At 38.6% G+C, this 19,891-nt stretch overlaps 1 protein-coding gene across 1 annotated transcript in view; it reads left to right on the top strand.

Annotated features, from left to right (window-relative positions):
• The first annotated feature begins 813 nt into the window (after positions 1-813).
• The window catches only part of MTCL1 (microtubule crosslinking factor 1), a 119,351-nt gene continuing 100,273 nt past the window's right edge, over positions 814-19,891 (top strand). Inside the window, 2 exon segments of the mRNA XM_088130690.1 lie at positions 814-2,294; positions 18,947-19,171. Coding sequence (XP_087986816.1) covers positions 1,314-2,294; positions 18,947-19,171 — 1,206 coding nt within the window. The 5' untranslated portion in view covers positions 814-1,313.

The following is a 19,891-nucleotide window of genomic DNA, read 5'->3' as shown; positions in this document are numbered from 1 at the left end:
TAAATAGTTATGTAAAATATAAAATGGCGAATGCTCAGATTTTGAATTACAAAACACTTCAAATAATTTTAATAAAATGTGTTCAGTTCTTATCTTTATCTTCCACATAATTACATTGATCTACATGACTTATGCGCAGATGACACACTACTACTACAGGCAACATATTTCATTCTCAACATTGGAAAAATGTTCTTTGATCAAATGATCACAGAAATAACATCAAGAATAGGAAACTGGATAATTCCAAGATATTTCCAAAAGTCACAAGAGAAAACAACATTCAACATGGATAAGCCAAAAATCATAATTTCCAGCAACCCACTTCACAAAGATAAAACAGTAAGTCAAGTCTGAGTGCAAGAATACCAGTGTGGAGATCACCGTATCTGTGCAGCACAGTGGTGATGTTCTGTAATGTTACCTGATTGCTCCCCATCCAAACATAAAACTTGTTATTGTGCCAGCATGTGTTACAATAGGCAGAGGTACATGGATGCTGCTGATTCTGTAAAGGGTTTGTTTTTGCCAGGCAACAAATGTTAAGAAAAGAATTTAGGCAGGAACAAAACACCCTAATGGCCACAGAATTAACCCCCCCCCCCATTTATAATAGACGGTAATTGGCACAGGAGCCCCAATAAAAAAGCACGCAGCAGAGATCTCTAGGGAAAAAAGTGGCTCGCGCGGAGAGCAGTTTGGCTGGGTGTCAGAAGGGGAGGATCATGCGCACAGAAGGGGCAGCGTCAATACGGGAGACAGCGGCGTTTGCAGTTTTCTCTATTTCAGGAGCGAAAGCGAGGAGGAAGCAGCCTAGAAAGATCGGAAGATGCGGGAGGAAGGAGGAGGGCTCCAAGGGGATGAATGAGCGTTGGTCTGTGAGCTAGCGAAGCGGAGGAGGGATCCGGAAAACAGTTGCCTTCATGGGAGGCGACGAAAAGGGAGTCGATGTTGCAGGCTGCAACGTTTTGTAGAACTGCATCCAGAGGACTGGGGGAGGAAGAAGAAGTAAGCTTTGCCACCGATTGTGGTTTGTGTTTTTCGACACGGCGGGGGGGGGCGGGGGGAGACAGGCAGAGAGAGGAGAAGTGTTGTTGAATCACAGTAGCGCCAAGGAAAAAGTGTGAGCTTTCTGGTGAGAAAGAAGTAGGAGTGATGAGAGAGCAAACGGGAAAACCAGAGGAAGCCACGGTTGCTGCTGGGCTCCACCGGGAGTACGGTCGTCTCTGCTCTGCTCACTCCTGCTCCTGGGAAAGATTGGAGGAGCCTCAAGTGTCCGCCACTCCCTGGCTGCTCTTTCACCAGCCGGGACTATGGAGACTTTAAACGACACCAGCCTCACCGAGCCTCTCAAGCCGCTGCCGCCCTCGCCGCAGAGTCCCCACCACTCCTTCGCCGAGAAGAAGCGGCTCCACCGAGCTCCTTCTCCTGCCAGACCTTTCCTCAAAGATCTGCACGCCCGGGCATCTTCGGCCAAGCCTCCGCCGGTGCCTCCCAAGTCGCCCAGCCTGTCGGGCAAGCCGCAGCCCCAGCAGGGGGGAGCCCGTCCGCAGTCGCCGGGGCTCTTAGCAACCCAGAGCCGCCTCTCCCGCCGCAGCTGCGCCCAAGGCGCAAAGGCAGCGTCGGCGTCTTTGGGGGCCGGCGCGCCTGGCAAAGTCAGTACCGCCAAATCCGTCCTCTCCAGCAAGAAAGTGGCCCGGGCCCAGGACCAGGCGGGCGGGAAGGCCATCGCAAGGCAGGTCGGGGGTGAGGCCGGCCACCCGTCTGGCAAGAAGAAGGGAAGGCGGTGCGTTCCCTTGGCTCAGCCAGGTGCCTTGGCCCCAGTCGCGGCTGCAAGGATCAGTCACACGGACAGCAGCTCGGACCTTTCCGACTGCCCCTCCGAGCCACTCTCTGATGAACAGAGACTGGCTCAGGCCGCCAGCAGCGATGCTGAATCTGGCACCGGCTCCAGCGACCGGGAGCGCGAGCCGCCGCCTCCCCCTCTTCCCTCAGGACCAGGCGGCGGCCCCCAGCATTCCATGCCCTGTCCGGAGCCATCGAGCAAAGGGCCGGGCGCGGCACCTGCCTCCCCGGCCCCCTCGGACCTCCAAGGCGAGGAGCAGGGCGAGGAGGCAACCCGGGGGAGAGCTCCGGAGAAAGCGTCCGCCAAAAGTGTGCAGCCTGCTGGGAGCCTGCGCCTGGGCGGCAAAATCCCAATGGTGGTTCCCTCCTATGAAGGGCAGCTGGTGGCAGACCAAGAAGAGCTGCTGAGGGAGATAGAGGAGCTGCGCTCAGAAAACGATTACCTCAAGGTAAATGGCGGGAGGCAGGAGGGAGAGGGAAGACTGGGCCTGAAAGGGGGGACCTGAAGGGCCGCGGACGTTGAGAGAAGGAACACCATTTGCTGAGACAAGGGCAGCTAAAAAAAAAAATAGTAATGAAGGAACTCCCTAAGCCAGTTGTTCAAGTCATACAATTGTATTTAGGCACCAGAAACCCCAGTATTGCCCCCTTGCTCATAGGATACTGCTCTTCCTTGTTTTCAGCTCAACAGTCTTGTGCCACTCCTTTGCCTTCTGGAAAATAATGCTGAAGCCCCTACAGAGCCATGATTTATAGGCTGTTGCATCACTCTTCGCCCATGCTTTCACCATATTTATTCTACAGAGGAAAGAAGTTTTGAAGCTGGTGATTCCAGAATGTCTTCTGTTGCAGATATTGTGTTTATTTATTTATAAATTTAGATCCTGTCTTTCATCCAGGAGCTCAAGGTGGTATACATAGAGCTCCTTCTTTCTGTTTTTCCAACAACACCCCTGCAAGGTAAGTTGAGTGAGAATGACTGGCCCAAATCTCCCATTGTGCTTTTGTGGCTGAGGTGGATTAGAACCTAGGTTTCTCTGCTACTAGTCTGACACCTTAATTAATAACCATCCTAACTCATCATTTTATTTGATGCAACTGAAATTGGGTCACATCAAACTTTTTAACATACAGACATGCGAACTCTTTAAAGCAGCTTAAATATGTTGCATTCTCTAACAGGTTTGCATTTCCCAACCTGGTGCATTCTAGAGTTGTTGAATTTCAAAATAGCTGACAATTATTGGAATTGAAATCTGACACATCTGGAGGTATCAGTTTGGAGAAATCTTGTTTAAAATCATGCAGGTGGATAGAGTTAGACTTGGAATTCCTTTATGAAGCATTTTAATTCCATAAAAGAAACATAATGTAGATAGAGTTTGAAGAATGAGAGTTGTTGAAGAATATATTTTTGTGGGCAAAGGAGAATGGAAGGAAGATGAGCTGTCATTCCCTCTCAGTGATAAAAGACTCTTTTCTGTGTTTATGTAAGTGACTGAAGTATCTTATACTGGAAGTGAGTTATCAGTTATGCCAATATGAAGAAAACCCTTATTGGTTGTTTTAAATGGAAGTTGTATATCCAAACATTTCTTGTGTTGTGTTGCACTTGTACCGTAATACAATTTGCCCACCAGTACACATGTTTATAAGTAAGGCCTGTTGACTTCAGTGCAACCTGCTTCCAAATGAAAGTGAGAGCTGCATGTAATTGCACAAGTGTTTTTAATTGTTAAATAATTGATTAAAACTTCAGTAAGAAATATATTAGTATAAGTGTTGGACATCTTTTGCCAGGAGATTCATTGTAGTAGCATAATAGAAATGACAGTTAAAGGCAATACTATACTAATCTGACTTAAATGGATTGGTTTGCAATGTCAGCATTCTTAAATTAGAAATTAGATTGAGTATGATAGATACATTTTTCATATCTATTTTAGTACTTGATTGTTTTAGGGTTAATATATCTTCTTTCTCGGAGGTAATTTTCTCTTTGCCTTTTAAAAAGGAAACTATAATAATTGATTATAATATAAACTATAAAGTCAAAAACAATCAGAAAAGTTGATTATGAAGTTACAACAGCTGGTTTTGATATTCTGTATATATCATAAAGTATTGTTTGTGAAAGAAATGACAGCTGAGAGATCACACATAACTGAAAGCCTTTCTGAATGTGGAATTGTCAACATTTTTTATATTATGCTGTATAACAGCTGCTTGGCAGCAAATAGTAGAGGCTTTTCCTGCTATGGAAATTAAATGATAGGAAATCTTCTTCAGCTAAACTTCTGCCTGCTAGGCAGCTGATAAAGAGACAGAAATTCTAACGGAAAGAGAGTGGTAATCCTGCCTCAGTGTATGTTGTTTTTTGCAAGGCTTTTTTCAATGCCTGCAGTATGATATCCTAACCAGAAATAATAGGATGAGAAATGCAGTACCTCGTGCAGCCTTTTATAGAGGGCTAAATATGTGCTCTGGATCTGGAGGCTAGGAAGGCAAAGTCCCCAGTTAAAAAAGGAGAACAAAAACAGTTAAGTTTATATGTACATATGTAACTGTCTCAGTGTGCTTGTGTAGACTGGGTATAGTTTGTACATTAAAAAAAAAAAAATGGCTCTTGGCTACTGAGGAGCCTCCAAATAAATAAATAAATGGATGAAATAATGTGAGCATATGGGATAGAGGCCTGTATCACAAGCTGATCACCACATCACAAATAACAGAAGTAAGAACTGCTCAAGCTGTAAAAAAAATAACCCAAGTGAAATTACAGGTAATCCTCACTTAACGACTGTTCGTTTAACGCTGGTTCGAAGTTACGATGGTCTTGGGAAAAGTGCTTTATGACCTATACTCACACTTACAACCATTGCAAACAGTCGCATCCCCCCCGCAGTCATGTGATTGCAATTTGCAACCTTTTTTACAATTGTCGTTAAGTGAATCACGTCATTAAGTGAATTCCGGCAAAAAAAGTCTATTGGGGAAGCTGGATTCGCTTAATGGCCACATGATTTGCTTAATAACCATTATAAAAATGGTAGTAAAATAGGGTCTGGACAGATGGTGACTTGCTTAATGACCGCCCCACTTAATGACCAATTTTCTGGTCCCTATTGTAGTCATTAAGCAAGGACTACCTGTATGAAGCATTTTTCTTCACAGAAAAAATACTGTAGTTTGAGTCCTGGGGTAGTTTTTTTTAAAAAGTGTTGTTAAAGGTGAAGGATATGCACCACAATGAGAGACATAACAATTATTGAACAAAAATTGATTGGTAAGATGACCCAGATGGGAAGATCTTTACAAATGGAACAAATTAGTTAAAGTACTGAATTAAGAACTCCAGAATTAAGGAATATGGCAAGCGTATATGGCTTTGTTTAAATGTAGTTGTAAACTATATATTATATAGATGAGTCTATGACTTGGTTATGCATCATACTAAACCAGGACTAGGTAACCAATCAGCAACATAGGTATATTTGGGGGAGGGAGGGAGGTATGAATTGTGTCTTATGACACAAACTCTACTCCTTATTTATCTGCAGCATAGTGATGTGAGTAGAAAATGGCAGAGCTTGTCTTCATGGCACATTTTTCATCACTGTGGCTAGGAATGAACATGTAGACAAGTCCCCCTTCTTCAGCCTTTGGAGACCATTGTAAGATGTTATCAAAATCACTGTTTTCATAGCACAATTTTGCATTTTAAAAATGAGCACAAAAAATAAACTTATGTGGACCTAACATGCATACTCACTAATCAAAACATGCCCTTCGAAGAGGACAAAATTCTGTCTCCCTTGGCCATACAGAGTGAAAAAATTATTTTGCTGCCCCTACCTTCAGAAAGATTGTTTGCCCCTGAACTAAGTCATGTTTTGTTGAATAAGCAACAGTTGGCTGGTTTCAGATACAGTATATAAAGCTAAACCATAAATTATGGTTTATAAACCACAGCAGATGATTTCATGCATTGTACTAAGCCAAAACTAAAGAAACTACATAAAGATTAAGTGCAATATGTGAAACCATTCTTATGACCTCTGGGCTCATGTATTATGTTATCTTCCTTAACAGGCACTAGGAGATTGGAAGGCTTTTGTTATGGCTTTTTTTTTTTTTTCAATCTATAGTTTCATCTTCACTAAACCAAGCCTCAGTTAATCTTAAATGGTTAATTAATAATTAATTAATAAAAACCAACTTAAGTTATGGATTAGGAAACTGAATTGTATTTAACCATAATTAAAAATAACTGTGGTGTAATGTTTGGACATAATGCCATTTTAAAGTGAAAGTAAAAGAAGAAAAGAATACTTCTGAATTAGTCTTTCAGATTATTCTGCTGCTGGCAGTGATAGAAATGATATCTGGATTTGTAGCTTACACAAACTTATTCATATAACAAGTTAAATATTACTATTATATTCAAGTGAATCCACTGTCTTCCATGTTATGTGCTTGAAAGTCGTCTAGTTGCAGGAAGTCTCATTCTGCTTTTAACTAGGTTAGATAAACAACAGGAGTTTTAATCTTAATAGGGTGTGGGCACACATTTCCTCTTATTGTAATAAATTAGTTGTCATTACCTTCTTATTGGAGAACAAGAAAATTCCATATACTGGTTCAGCAGATACAATTATAGATAATTAGTGGATTCTTTCCAAAGAGAGTGGGATCTGGTGGAGGGCTAGGAAGATGTGAACACTATGACAAGAATGTTGCTGTTCAGAATTTGGGTATTGAATATGATGACCAGAGAAGGGGAGGGGGAGAGGTGGAATAGCAATGCCAGTGTCATTTGTAACCACTTGAAGTGAAATGGAATACAATCCTATCTGGTTCTAGCTCACTCTCACCATTGCTTAAATGAAAATGAAAATACAGCACAATATCTTAATTCAGTTAACCTGCTATAGAGTATTTAGAATTGTGGCTAATCTAGCTGTGATATAAAGAAATAAACAATACAGTTGGGGAGTGTAAACTTCCTTTTTTTAACCATAGCATAAGGACAAAACATGCTGACTTGTTTTTATCTAGTTAAAATACAATTTCTCTATTCCTCAGTTTGAAGTGGAAAACATACCATTGGTACTACTCTGTCTTATTTGCATATTTGTTCCATAACAAAATCCTCAGCAGGATCTCAGAAGCTAAGCAGGGCTTGACCTGGTTAATACTTGGATGAAAAACCATGAGGTAATCCCAGGGCTGAACGCTAAACAGGGAAGTTGAAACCATTTCTATATTGCTATCAAGAAAACCTGTGGATCTTGTTCATCAAATCTCAAAGTGTTGAGCCTGACTTGAGGGAGACTTTACTTCTGTAACATAACTCATTAGTCATTTATTAAGAAGGGCCATAAGTGCAAGAACCAATGATAACAGTGATAAAAATATTATAAGAAAGATATTGCTCATTTCTCTTAATATTAAAATTTCTCATCCATATATAGAAGTTACTATTTAAAATGCTCCTGAGTGGTTTTTATGAGCTGGAACTTCAACAGGGTTTGTATTTGATCTTCTGGCACGGCAGTGAAGTTATGCTCAGAAAGATCTATAAATAAAAGAAACTGAGCTGATTTGGTAACCACAAATACTGTGCCACTTGACTCGCCCCTTTATGAATATTGTATTTCGAGTCTGCATTGACAAAACCTACTGTCTATAGCCTTAGACTAACAGAATTTATGGGAGTTTGAAGCTCATGTCAGAATCGGGCTCAAACTAGTGGATTATAAATAGGCAAAGCTTGCAAGGAAAGACTAAATAATAACAAAAAGGACTATGATTATTTATAGAAGGTGTCTGATACTGTCATCCTGGTCATCACTCTTATGGATGCTTTACAAGGCTGGATTAGTTTATGGCCAGACAAGACATGACACAGTAGCCTCATCTGCTCTATTTTTATCCAGATTTAAGAGGTCCAGCGTATGCCACAAAATTAAGTAAAACCACAGTGAAAAAAAATCAATAAAACTATTTACTGTATACATGGTTACAAATATAAATATTCTGCTCCCAAATTGCCTTGCTGCATTATATTATTTAAAGGACTTTTGTGGCAATATAGCTTCTATTCCCACTGTACAGATAGGAAGGAAAGAGTTCAGCCCCTAACCTACATTCACCTTTTGTTATAGAAAGTAGATAGCCACTTGAATTAGACAAAGGAGTCAGGCTTATGAATAGTAAATGCAATTGCTGTGACATATCTAGTTGACCTGCATTCAGTTGACCCAAAATGGCAGGCCAGTTTTAATTGCTGGTGTAACCTTTTGTTAAAGCCTAGTGAATTTTATCACTTTATATTTTTAAGTGTACCATTGTACAAGATATTGGAATGATATTTGTTATCTGAAAGATTTGAAAAGCACTTAATTAAATAGTTTAAATAACATCACTTCCTTGACTCATGACTGAGGCTTATGTTATTTTAGAGTATGTAACCAGAACAATCTGAGCTGATTTTAGCCAAAATGAAGTCACCAAATAGAAGCTTCATGGGGCAAGACTGATCAGGATTGACTGAACAAGTTTTCTTTAAGAACCAAGCAAAGGGTGTATGTATACATTTCATTGTTCTGGCTCTATAATCTATTTTATTGTGGGGAAGATTTAATCTCACCTAACAAACTGTTTGCAAATGCTGGGGCAGTCAGCTGCTAGAGGGAAAGATCAGGTTGGTGAACAATGCTTGTGGGTCTGTGTGTCTTGTTAGTCACAGCTGTGGCTCTGCTGAAACATGGCATTGTCCAGAGGAAGCTGAGTGGATTATTTGTATAATGTGACAGTGATTGCCATCTGTAGTTCTTAACAGATCATATTAATATATTATCTGCCAGATGACTATTGGTGACTACTGGAACTATTTTAAGCTGTAGGAAATCTGAAAACACACTGATTCTGTAAACAATTTTAATTGTTTTACATTTTAAATGTGTAACCTTTGAGACGCTTTCATTGTCATAAAAATTGTAGATCTATAATAAGTATATTTTGATTCATTAGACTACTCATATATTTATGATTTTTCAAATAGATTAAATGCATTGGGATAATGTATAGAATTTAGAGATAAATTGTTTAAGTTTTCTAAAACCTTTGATTTTTTTTTTTAAACCCTCTTGGTGAAGCTGTCCCTTAAACTTAGTCTTTTGAAGCCATTTAAGTCACAGGAACAACTAAAATTGCCTCACTGCAGATGTTATATGCAGTGTGTAAAACTGAAGCACAATGCAAGAAATAGTATAATTTCAAAAATAGTAAATAATAATAATGCTGGAAGTAAATTGTAAACTGCTAGAAGGATCTCCTTCTAGCTATTTAATCACCAATGGCCTTCCAGAAACGAAAAGGTTTTAATTGTTCTCCAGAAGGCCATAAGAATGGAGATCAGAAGACCTTCAGGAAGTTTCCCTGTTCACATGAGCAAGCAGAATTTACTTGGGATAGCAATTTCTAAAATACCCAAGTCCAAGCCATATAAGGCTTTATAGATAATATCAGCTCCTTGAATTTCACTCAGACTGGTAACCAATGTACCTCACAAAGAGCAATATTATATGACAATACATGGGCAGCTGCATTTTGTATCAGTTGAAGTCCCTAGGTGGTCTTCAAGGATAGCAACACGTCAAGCAAATTGCAGTAATCCAAGCACAAAGTAGCAAGGACATGAATAACCATTTTAAGAGCATCCTGTCCTAGATAAGGCTGCAGCTGAATCTGGGCAAAGCACTTCTGACCACGGTCTGTACTTACTTCTCCAACAGTTGCTGTGAGTCCAGGAAAACCCCCAGATTGCAAATCTGCTCTTTCAGGGGGAGTATAATCCCATTAAGAGACCAGTTTGGTATCATCCCCAAATCAATTGACTTCTGAACTCCACTTTGCTTAGGTTCAGTCTGAACCTGCATGTCCCATTCAGCCTGGGTTGGAGATATATAGCTGGGTCTGTGCCTCACCCCATTCTGATGGATGACATCTACCTGGAGTTTTTTTTTTTTTTAATATGATCTGAAGAGAAACTAGAGTACCTGGAGTTTCATGTTAGGTGTTAAACAGGATAGGGGAGAGTAGCCCATATTAGAGCACCTGCACATTTAATCTCTCCTCTGCATGTCCCACTGCCCACTCCCCAGTCACAATCACTGACTGGATACTTCTGCTCAAGAAGTAGCACTACTTTAAATGGTGCCTCCTAGCCACAGTAGGAATCCAGAAGAATACTGTGGTTAACAGTTCAAAAACTACTGAGAAGTCTAGCAGAACAAGGATGACTGTGCTCCAACCATCCATGCCTCTCTACAAGTTAGCAACTTCTATAGCAAAGCAGTTCCTATTATAAAAATCACCCTTTTAAAAAAGCTTTATGTAGTTTGCAAGTAGTTAGGATTACAGTGCATTTTTCTACTTCATGTTTATTTTCGCACATATTTAGTTTTAGTGTTTATATTTAATTCAATATATGTACTCTGAGTTTTATGAAGAACAGCTTCAACAAGGAAAGCAAGTTGTGTTTAGAGCATGGCAGCTCTTTCAGTTGTTTTAATATTAAGCTTCTCACTAACCATTGTTTAATACAATATCTCTTCTCTTTCTACCTTTCCTTTAAATAGAATAAAACTGGGTTCATCAAGGAAACTAAGCAAAGAAGCTGCAGTTGCAACTACCGTTCATTACTGCAAAGCTTAGCATGGAGCACCATATATATCTGATTAAATGGAATAGTAATTTATCTTTATGATTGCCTTCTATAGCTAATGAGACTATGGACTATAGCAGAGAGTAAGCTTAATTGAATTCAGTGGGGTTTTAAAACAACATAGGATTGAATTGCACATGTGTGCACCAAAAAGATGTGAAATTTCAGTCATAATTTGTATTTTACTTGTTTTTGTACAGTGTTGGAGGCCTGGATGTCATAATGACCATACTGTGTGAAACATGCTCATGAGTGGAAAAAGGCAGCTAAAGATATTTCTAAACATAGATCCCGAAAGTTCGATGCCTACTGCAAGAATAAAAATAAAAGTGACCTAATTTCACTTTCTGTTTATTTGTGATGCTGAGCAACCACATGCACCTACTGCCCAAACTAATAATTCCTCTTGTATTTAAAGGTTTAAAACCAGTCCCTAGTGTAGAGTTTACTCTCAGAATTTAAATTTGAAGCCACTTAGTGGAGAAATATTTAACAGCATTAAGATAATGTTTCAATTGTTTGCAACCAATCAAACACTGCTTCCATAATATTGCATAGAAACCTGGATAATGGGCATATAAAATGGTAAACTATTGTGGGTAAATTTATACATCATCCTAAGTAAAAAAAACAAATCACATTATAGACTACCATTATGTGGTGAAGGGATTCTTCAAAATGTTTGAAATCTGATGTCAAAATTGTAGATGAATGGATGGGTGGGATAGAAGCTGCTTTCCTTAAGGAAGCAACATGAATGAAGTATTCTTCCATCATGAAAACGGATGCGCTATTTTGATTCACACTTTTTTGTGACAGGTTGGTTATGCAGGTTGGTTATGCAGATGCAGGCTACATGTGAGACAGATTACAAGTACCTTAGCAATTAGCCTTTGTAACATGTTTAAAACCAAAGAAGAAAGTAGTATCAGAGGACTTCAGCCTCCCAGAAAACTTTGTGCCAAACCTCAAAGTGACTGTTTTGAAAAAATGGGACTTTAACAGCACCATTGAGTGCTCACATAAATCAAAAGATTTTGGGCAGTCTCAGAAGATCTCAACAAACACAATGAGTTTTAATTAAAATTTGGTAGTTGGAAAAGGTGCTATCAGAATCCTGATTAACGTGGCTCTCATACAGCATTTGCTACAAGGGGAAATTCCCAGAATTTTGATCCACCGTGTAGCACCACACAAAAATGGGAAAACAAAAAACTTGAACCAATCAAGTGTACCAACAATAATGCCCAAGACTGTATCCTAGATAGGAATGTCTGGTGTTCAACTACATCAAATACTGCTGTCAATCTAAAACAACCAACACCAATTTAAGGCACCTTGGGTACAAGAATGGCATTCACGTGATCCAGGATCTGAAGTAGTGCTGTCTCGGTTTAATGACCTGCCTGAAATCCTGATAAATTATAGATTGAGAAAGTCATTGAAAGTTAAAAGGAATCTATTGTGAGAGGGCACTTCTCTCAACAAGTTTAGATAAAGAAGGAAGCAAAGACAGTGGAAATATGAATATAGAGAAGGATTCAGAGAAGGTTTCTTCAACAAAGGGCAAAAAGGAGTCTGCTTAAAAGAACTTGGAAAACTGCCAGTAGTTAACTACCAATTCACAAGTAGGGTAGTAATAGGACTGAAAAAGAGGTAATAGAATAGGATAAAAGAAGGAGAGGGATCAGCTAGGGGGATAATATAAGGAAAGCCCTCCATTTTTTGTTGAACCTCTTGATCTGAAACAGAGATAAATTCAAATGTGTAAATACACAGAGCTGTGGGAGATCTAATGAGAAGAAAGGAATAAACAATATTGATCACTCTATTAGAGAAGAATTCTTCTAAGCCTTCAGCTGAAAGAAAGGAAGTATATTTGCTACTTCAGTGGGTGCCAATAACAATTGAAAGGTACAAACAAGCTGAGGAATGGTCTTGGCCTGATATTGAATTATATCCCGAAAGAAGTCTTGTTTTGCCTTTCAATAATAATAATAATAATAATAATAATAATAATAATAATCCAAAGCTAGTTTATGTATGTCTACAGCCTGGGAAGATGAAACTCTCCCCAGACAACTTTCTGGCCATCTAACCAGGTCCACTCTCTCCTCAGAGCTGCAGACATTCACAGTCAGCTAGGCCTGGCCCTCAGTACATATTCCAGAACAACCTTACTGGTATTAATAAACAAGTCATCTGAAGAACTAGCAGTAGTGGGCTCAATAGGATAGTCAGAGGAAAAGGTATTGCCAGTACACTAAACTGAGAAGATGTCTCTGAGAGTGCAGTTGAATATCAGTCATGTGAGATACATGAATAGTTATGTTAACATGCATTATCAGTTAGAAGAAAGGGTAGTGTCAAATGTAGAGACCCCCCCCCCCAAAATTATAGAACACTGCAAGGACCAAGATTAACTTCAGAGAAGGTATAATAATTGAAGGCAGGACTAAATCTAAAGTTCCCCCATCAATGTGATATGAGTAGTAGAAAGACCATACATTGAAATAATAGGAAAAAAAATCTGTGTAAGGAATTGATACAGTAGCAGCTAGGCCCTTTAATAATAATTCTTCCTGGGTAACATTTACTTATCCTCCTAGCCATTTCACAATTATTTTTGGAACAGTTCTCTTCAGGGCTGTGTGACTTTTTGTTACCATGTCCTTTGCCATTTTGTGAAAATTTTAGTACTGTATCTCAAAGATAGTAAGAGAGACATAACTAAAAGAAGTCTTTCAGGGGGCTAAGACTGAATGAAAAATTACAGCCACCCTTTTCCATATGATAGAACTACATGAACACAGGTATAGCTTGCAGTTCCTAAAGTAGTAAGAGCAAGTTACTCATTTTTATAAAACCAAGTCTTGGTCATAAATGTAAAGGAAATATTATACATAAGCATATAACTAATAAAGAATCTGTTTTCTTGACCAATGAAATATTTCATACCAGATATTTTACAGGTGGCTGTATGACTGAACAGTGTGTGAGTCAGGGAGCCTCACTGACTTAGAAAAACGCAATGAAGAAATTGCTCCCTGATGGAGTTCCTGACTGGGGTAGACTGTGTCATGGAGACATGTTGTTGTGTGATACACAACAACTTGCTTCAGTCTTGTTACAACTATAGTATTACATTTTACTGCCTTGGCCTTCAAGGTACTATCTTTACAGTCTCTGACCTTACCATTACCACAGGAGACCACCAGTCCACAAACTCTTATCACTACTGCTCCATTTTAAAGATAAGCTGTGAAAAGTTAGCATTTCCACTCAGTCACTGAACTACCATACTATTTCACACAAAAACTTGCGTAAGTAAAACAACGTGCAGCAAGCAGCATTCCAGAAGTGAAGCTCACAAAAACAAAGACTGGATTTATATAACACAGTATGCCAAAACCAAACAAATCCCATTATACTGTAGCTCAGTGTTTGAAACCAGCCTTAGAAACAGAAAAGCTGAGACAAGAAGCCTTGTATCATAGATGCATGGATCACTGAATTTATTAGGAAAGATATATTTAAAGTGTATATAGTAACCTCCTGAATGAACTGGGAAATACACATATTATTCCAAGCAATTTATATTTATGCCTTGGAAGGAAGTCTTTGTTAGCTAAACATGTTACAATACATAACTTTAATCATTATTTCCATTGAAACAGAACTATTTCTTCTAGAATAAGGGTGCAAAAGTAAGTCTTGCCCACTTTTGGAATGTGGCCTTTGCCAGGCCACATGTAGCATGGAGTTGTCTACCCCTATTCTAGAAAAAGATGTGCCATGTTTAATGAACTACCCTTGCAAGAAGCTTATATTATATAGTGGTAGACATAACTCATTAACTAAAGCTTGTTCGTGTAAGCAACTCCCCACTAGGCCTGTCCCATCTAACTAGGACAACCCAGAATGAATGCAGCACTAACAGCTTTCACTAGTATTTGCTTCCATCGCCTTCTTTCCTTTACCTCCCCCAATGTACGAGGAAGAGAACAGGAAAAAAAAGCCTTCCTTTTTCTGTTGAGCAGCAAAAGAGCAGTTTAAGCCTAGCAACTGGTAGTCAATTTGCAGAGATCTAGCAATATTTTCTATTTAAAATAATATTTAATGTATTAGAAAACTCAAAATAGCAAAGGAACCTCAATATGAATGCTGGGCTTAAGGTTTCAATTCTAAGAGCAAGTGTAAATAGACAATAAACAATCACCCAAAATTAAGAGGGAACATCAGAGAAAATAGCTGTGAAAGGAATTGGGCAAAGCTTTGAGCCTATTTCAAATAAAAGAAATGCACTCTGATTATTTATTGTGCCTAAAAACCTGTGTGTGATTGCTTTTGTTTTCTAAGATACTTGAAGATTCACATTCCCCAATTTGGAGTGGGCTTAAGGTTCTTAAAGTTTTCTCTCTTAGTCACCTCTGCTGCCACAGAGACTCAGAGAACAAAGACCTTTTAGCAAGTTCCTTCCTCACTTTCTAATTTCAAGAGGTAGAGAATTGTGTTTGCGAGAGTTTTAATCATCTGTCCCTTCAGGGCTTCTGTATTAAAGGTAGAAAATATTAAGTTATGGCCCCTTGTGTATGTTTTCTAATCCAGCAGAAACTTCTGGAAACTTGCTTGGCTAGTGCCATCCATTATAGTTTGGGGGGGGGGGCAGCGGTTACATGTTTACTGCATTAATAGAAAATCTGATCTTTGGCTATTTTTCTTCTGACAGCCATTTTACCAAGCTGTTAATTTGAGCCCAATTTCCTGAAAAATTTGACACACACCCTTCTTTTTCAGTTATCCAACCTTAGTATAAGTAATGAGGCAAAATGATACTAATCCTTATCAATGTGACTCATACAGAAAACATATTTACTAAAATGAGGGTAGGCAGACTTCAGGCTTATGGGACCCACTGTTTGTGAGACCCCTAAGGGCGTTCTTATTTAAATTTGTGAAGTTGTTTGCCAACAGAAATCTGACTCCTAAGCGCTTCTTTTATAGCCCTGGCAGACATACCTATTTTCCTGAATCATGGCTGTTTGTGCAAAGAACTTCATTGAATATCTTTATTCTACTCGCTTAATCTTTCTATATGTGCAAGAGCTGAGGATGTTTCCCTGCTCAATCTCTGAAATAGTTAACTCAGCCTGCTACTGTGGTTCTGTAACAGGTGGTTGGTTATCTGACTGCTCCAGAACTGCAGGCTCATCTTCCAGCAAGTTTTTCTATTTCTGAGCCTCATCTGCAGATAGCTGAGAGCCCACTGGCTCCTGAACTCTAGGGTAAGAATCTGTTTCTACAATTCAAAGTCTGACTCATCATAAAAGCCCATAATACATATTAACTTCTGCTTTGTTAGGGTATAGAGGACACACTGGAGTACTGTGCTTAGCTGCAATATCTTACAGTTTTGGCTTACCTGAATATTTTATTATTCATAAATATGTATACGTGCGTTTGTGTATGTGTCTGAGAGAGAATTAGTAAATAATAATTGAAGCAGCAAGGACATAGTAATCGTTTTCAGTTTGGAGATACTTCTATATTTTCCATGAAGAAATATTTTCAGTGATATGTTTTTGTTCTGTAAAGAGAATTACATTGGAATTATGGAACATGAGAAGCATGAACCCAAGAAAGCTTAACACAATGAAATATGAAATGAAATTACTACAAATTGACATCTTAGGCATTAGCAAATTGTGATGGACCAGGATTGGATACTTTTCAGTCAGAAAATCATGCTGTTTCTTACTCAGGACATGGAAAAGAAAGACGGAGCAGGGTTGCTTTTATAGTTAGGAAGGGTATAGGAAAAACAGTACTTGGCTACAATGCAATCAATGACCAAATAATATCAATTACACCTTGTGGACAGTCCTTTAATATGATAATAATCCATGTTTATACTCTAACCACTGATACAGAAGAGGAGGTTGATAAGTTTTATGATCAAGTTCAATTTGAAATTGGCAGAAGATGCAAGCAAGATGTGCTGCTTGTGATTGGAGCCTGGAATGCCAAAGTTGGAAACATTAAAGAGGAAAATGTAGTTGGATTGTATGGCTTAGAAAACTGAAATGAATCAGGAGACCAACTTATCAATTTGAACCATTCCAGTGATTTCTTCATAGCTAGTAATTTTTTCAAACAACCAAAATGACACCTCTATATATGGACATCATTAGATGGAGTATATAGAAATCAATTTGACTATACAGGTAGTCTTGTTTAGCAACAGCCTCATTTAGTGAATGTTTGCAGTAATGACGGTGATGAAAAAGTAACTTTACGACCAATCATCACATTTACAACCTGTAAAGCAAAGGAAGACTGAAGTAAGATCATAAGCACAGTTGTGGTTTCACTTAGCTACTGCTTCACTTAACAGTCAAGTTGCCCATCCCAATTGTGGTTGCTGAATGAAGACTACCTGTATTATTGCTTAAAGGAGGTGGAAAGGCTCAATTAAAGCATCAAAGGCATGGCCAGGTGGTCTGTGGAACAGATCACGAACTGGTCATGTGCAAGTTCGAAGTTCAGCTAAAGAAGAAGAAAGCCAATCAGTTTCCATGATATGATCTTGAACATATACTCACCATTTTCAAGGAGAACATCAGGAATCCCTTTGAAATCCTGAACCTCATTGATAGAAAACCAAAGGAATTGTGAAATGAACTTAAAGAAGTTGTTACCGATAAATGTGAAAAGAGACAGCCAAAACTGAAGATAGAGAAGAAAGCATACTGGATGTCAGAACAAACTATGGAAATTACCAGGAAAAGTAGAAAAGCCAAGAAAGACCAAAAAAAAAAAAAAAAAGTTTTTGAAGGGAGTAGAGAAATTAATTCAACTTGTTTTGGAGAGAGGTGCTCCTTCATGTGCTGGAGGCTATGGGCTCAGGAGCAGGTCAGCTATTACTGAAAGGCTGGCTGGGTGCATGCTGTCCAGGGAAAAGCACAAGCTTGCTGCCTCAGCTTAATTGCAGCAGCCCGGGGGGCTTGAGAGAGAACTCCTGTCATGTGGTGCTCCTGCTCAGCCCACGTTGCAGCAGCACCAAGCAGTCTTTGCCACTGCAGTTAAGCTGAGGCAGTGAGCTTGTACAGGACTCCTTGCAAGTTGTGTGCCCGGAGTTTTGGTGATTGGTGACTAAATTGATTATTTAGCTTTAAAATGTAGTAATATCTGTGTTTTGTTGTATATTTATTTTATTTTCTTAAATATTACCCAGTTACATTTTAATTTGGTTCAGGCCACACTCAGAACTGTTGTGGGCCACATGCAGCCCGCAGGGCCATGTGTTTGACACCTCAGCTCTGAGCTACAATCTGTATGTATATACATAGATATACTTGTGTGCTACAATTAAAAAAAAACATTATTCCCTGCCCTTCATTTCTATGATTTAAATACCTATGTAATTTGGGGGGAAAAAATCCAATTATTTGGTTTTGGGCTCTTAATTATTTGTTCTGTTCTAGGGTGAACAGGCCTGTAGAATTGAAGATAAAATGTTATTGGAAGTCTATGAGAGAAATGCTCTTTAGAATTGCTTTCCATCTTCAGCTTTAACTATAGAATTGTTAGTAATAGGATAGAGTTCCTCAAGTCACAATCTAGCAAGTTAATATACAATGAGCCAAAATATAAATATGTTAGCTTTGATGATGCTGATGCTGATTTATGGAGAAAAGACCATAAATTATAGCTGTGTAGTTCTGTTAATCATTTGAAACAAAAACAGTTTTGCAGCATCTTAAAAATTAAATTATTTGATGAAATATGGTCCAGCAAAGCTTATGCAATAATGAATTAAATACTCTTTAATGTAAAACCTAAACCCTTTGTTATTCAGCGGAGAAGATAAAGTTTGTAGTATTGGCGTTGTAATATACTGGATATTAACTCTCCTCTTAGCTTTGATGTATAATGTTTTGCTTGGAAGTGTATGTTACTTTAAAGATAAAATATTGATGCTTTGATTTGCAAATCAGAAAAAAAGGTTCTTAACTATGGTAATATAAATATACATAAAATAATTATATTGCCTGATTTTGGTGCCCTAATAAAAGAAAAAGATGGCCTCATATTACTGTGGCAGATGAACAGTTCCTTATATAAACTTGTACCTATAGACTTCTTGTTTTCATTATTTCTTAAGATGCAAATTATAAATTGCATCAACATGCTTTTAATATAATTTCAGTAGGATTTTTCCTATAATTTCCACAATGAATAGAGATAGAGCAGCAGCTGTAAATGCTGGATGATTCTCATAATGTCGGGATACAAATCTAACAAAAGTACATGTCTTTTGATGGGGACTAAACAACCTTTGGATCTCTGACGCTGTTTGGGTTATAACAGGATGAACTGGATGAACTCCGGGCTGAAATGGAAGAGATGCGTGACAGCTATCTTGAAGAAGATGTTTACCAACTACAGGAACTTCGACGAGAGCTGGATCGTGCAAACAAGAACTGTCGCATCTTGCAGTATCGTCTCAGGAAAGCTGAACAGAAAAGCTTGAAAGTTGCACAGACGGGTCAGGTGGATGGAGAACTAATCAGAAGCTTAGAGCAAGATCTAAAGGTGGGTGAAGAACTTAGACATAATGGCATCGAAGTCATGAATAGAGCCTTTGGCAGAATTGCAAAGTTTTATGTTATCCTGACATTTCAGAATTAGAAAGGGAATTATATTTTATATATGAGAATTGAGGAGTCTATGTATTGCAAATGAGTTTGTTTATTAACTTGGTTTCTATACTACCCCAATCTCTAAAAGAACACATACCTAATTTGATCATCAAGATCCAAGAAGTATGGCCATGAATGTCTTATTAATAGCTTTGGCTGGTATACTATATATGCTATTTCCTGTGTAGGGACAGCCTAGCTACAATTGTTCATGCACCAGTAATCTCACATTTTGATTATTGTAGTATGTTCTATGTGGGGAACTTATGCTCCTTTTGGAACTGTAGCTTGTCTAGAATGCAACAGCGAAGTTTCTGACTGAGGCATCTGTCCATATACATGTTCAACTTCTTTTGAAACAGTTGCACTTGATTGCCATATTACCAAGCCAGGTTTAAACCTAGGTCTTCATATGTCAATATAACTTAATTTATGTATTCATTTATTAGATTTATCTCATGCCTTTAGTTTGTACAACTCAAGGCAGCATACATAATGTTCTCTTCCCTGTTTTCCCCATAACAACAACCCCGTTGAGACCATAATAATTTATGGACCTGATCTATCACTCAGTTTATTAGAGGAAATCCTGCTACATGTATGCAGAGTGATA

Source organism: Python bivittatus, unplaced genomic scaffold, assembly GCF_059951505.1.
Source record: "Python bivittatus isolate LINGU-HERP-01145 unplaced genomic scaffold, Pbiv_v1 ctg000840_np1212, whole genome shotgun sequence".
NCBI classification, from domain to species: Eukaryota; Metazoa; Chordata; class Lepidosauria; order Squamata; family Pythonidae; genus Python; species Python bivittatus.
Note: the sequence above shows the minus strand (reverse complement) of the source record. Positions and strands in the feature narration are given on the sequence as shown.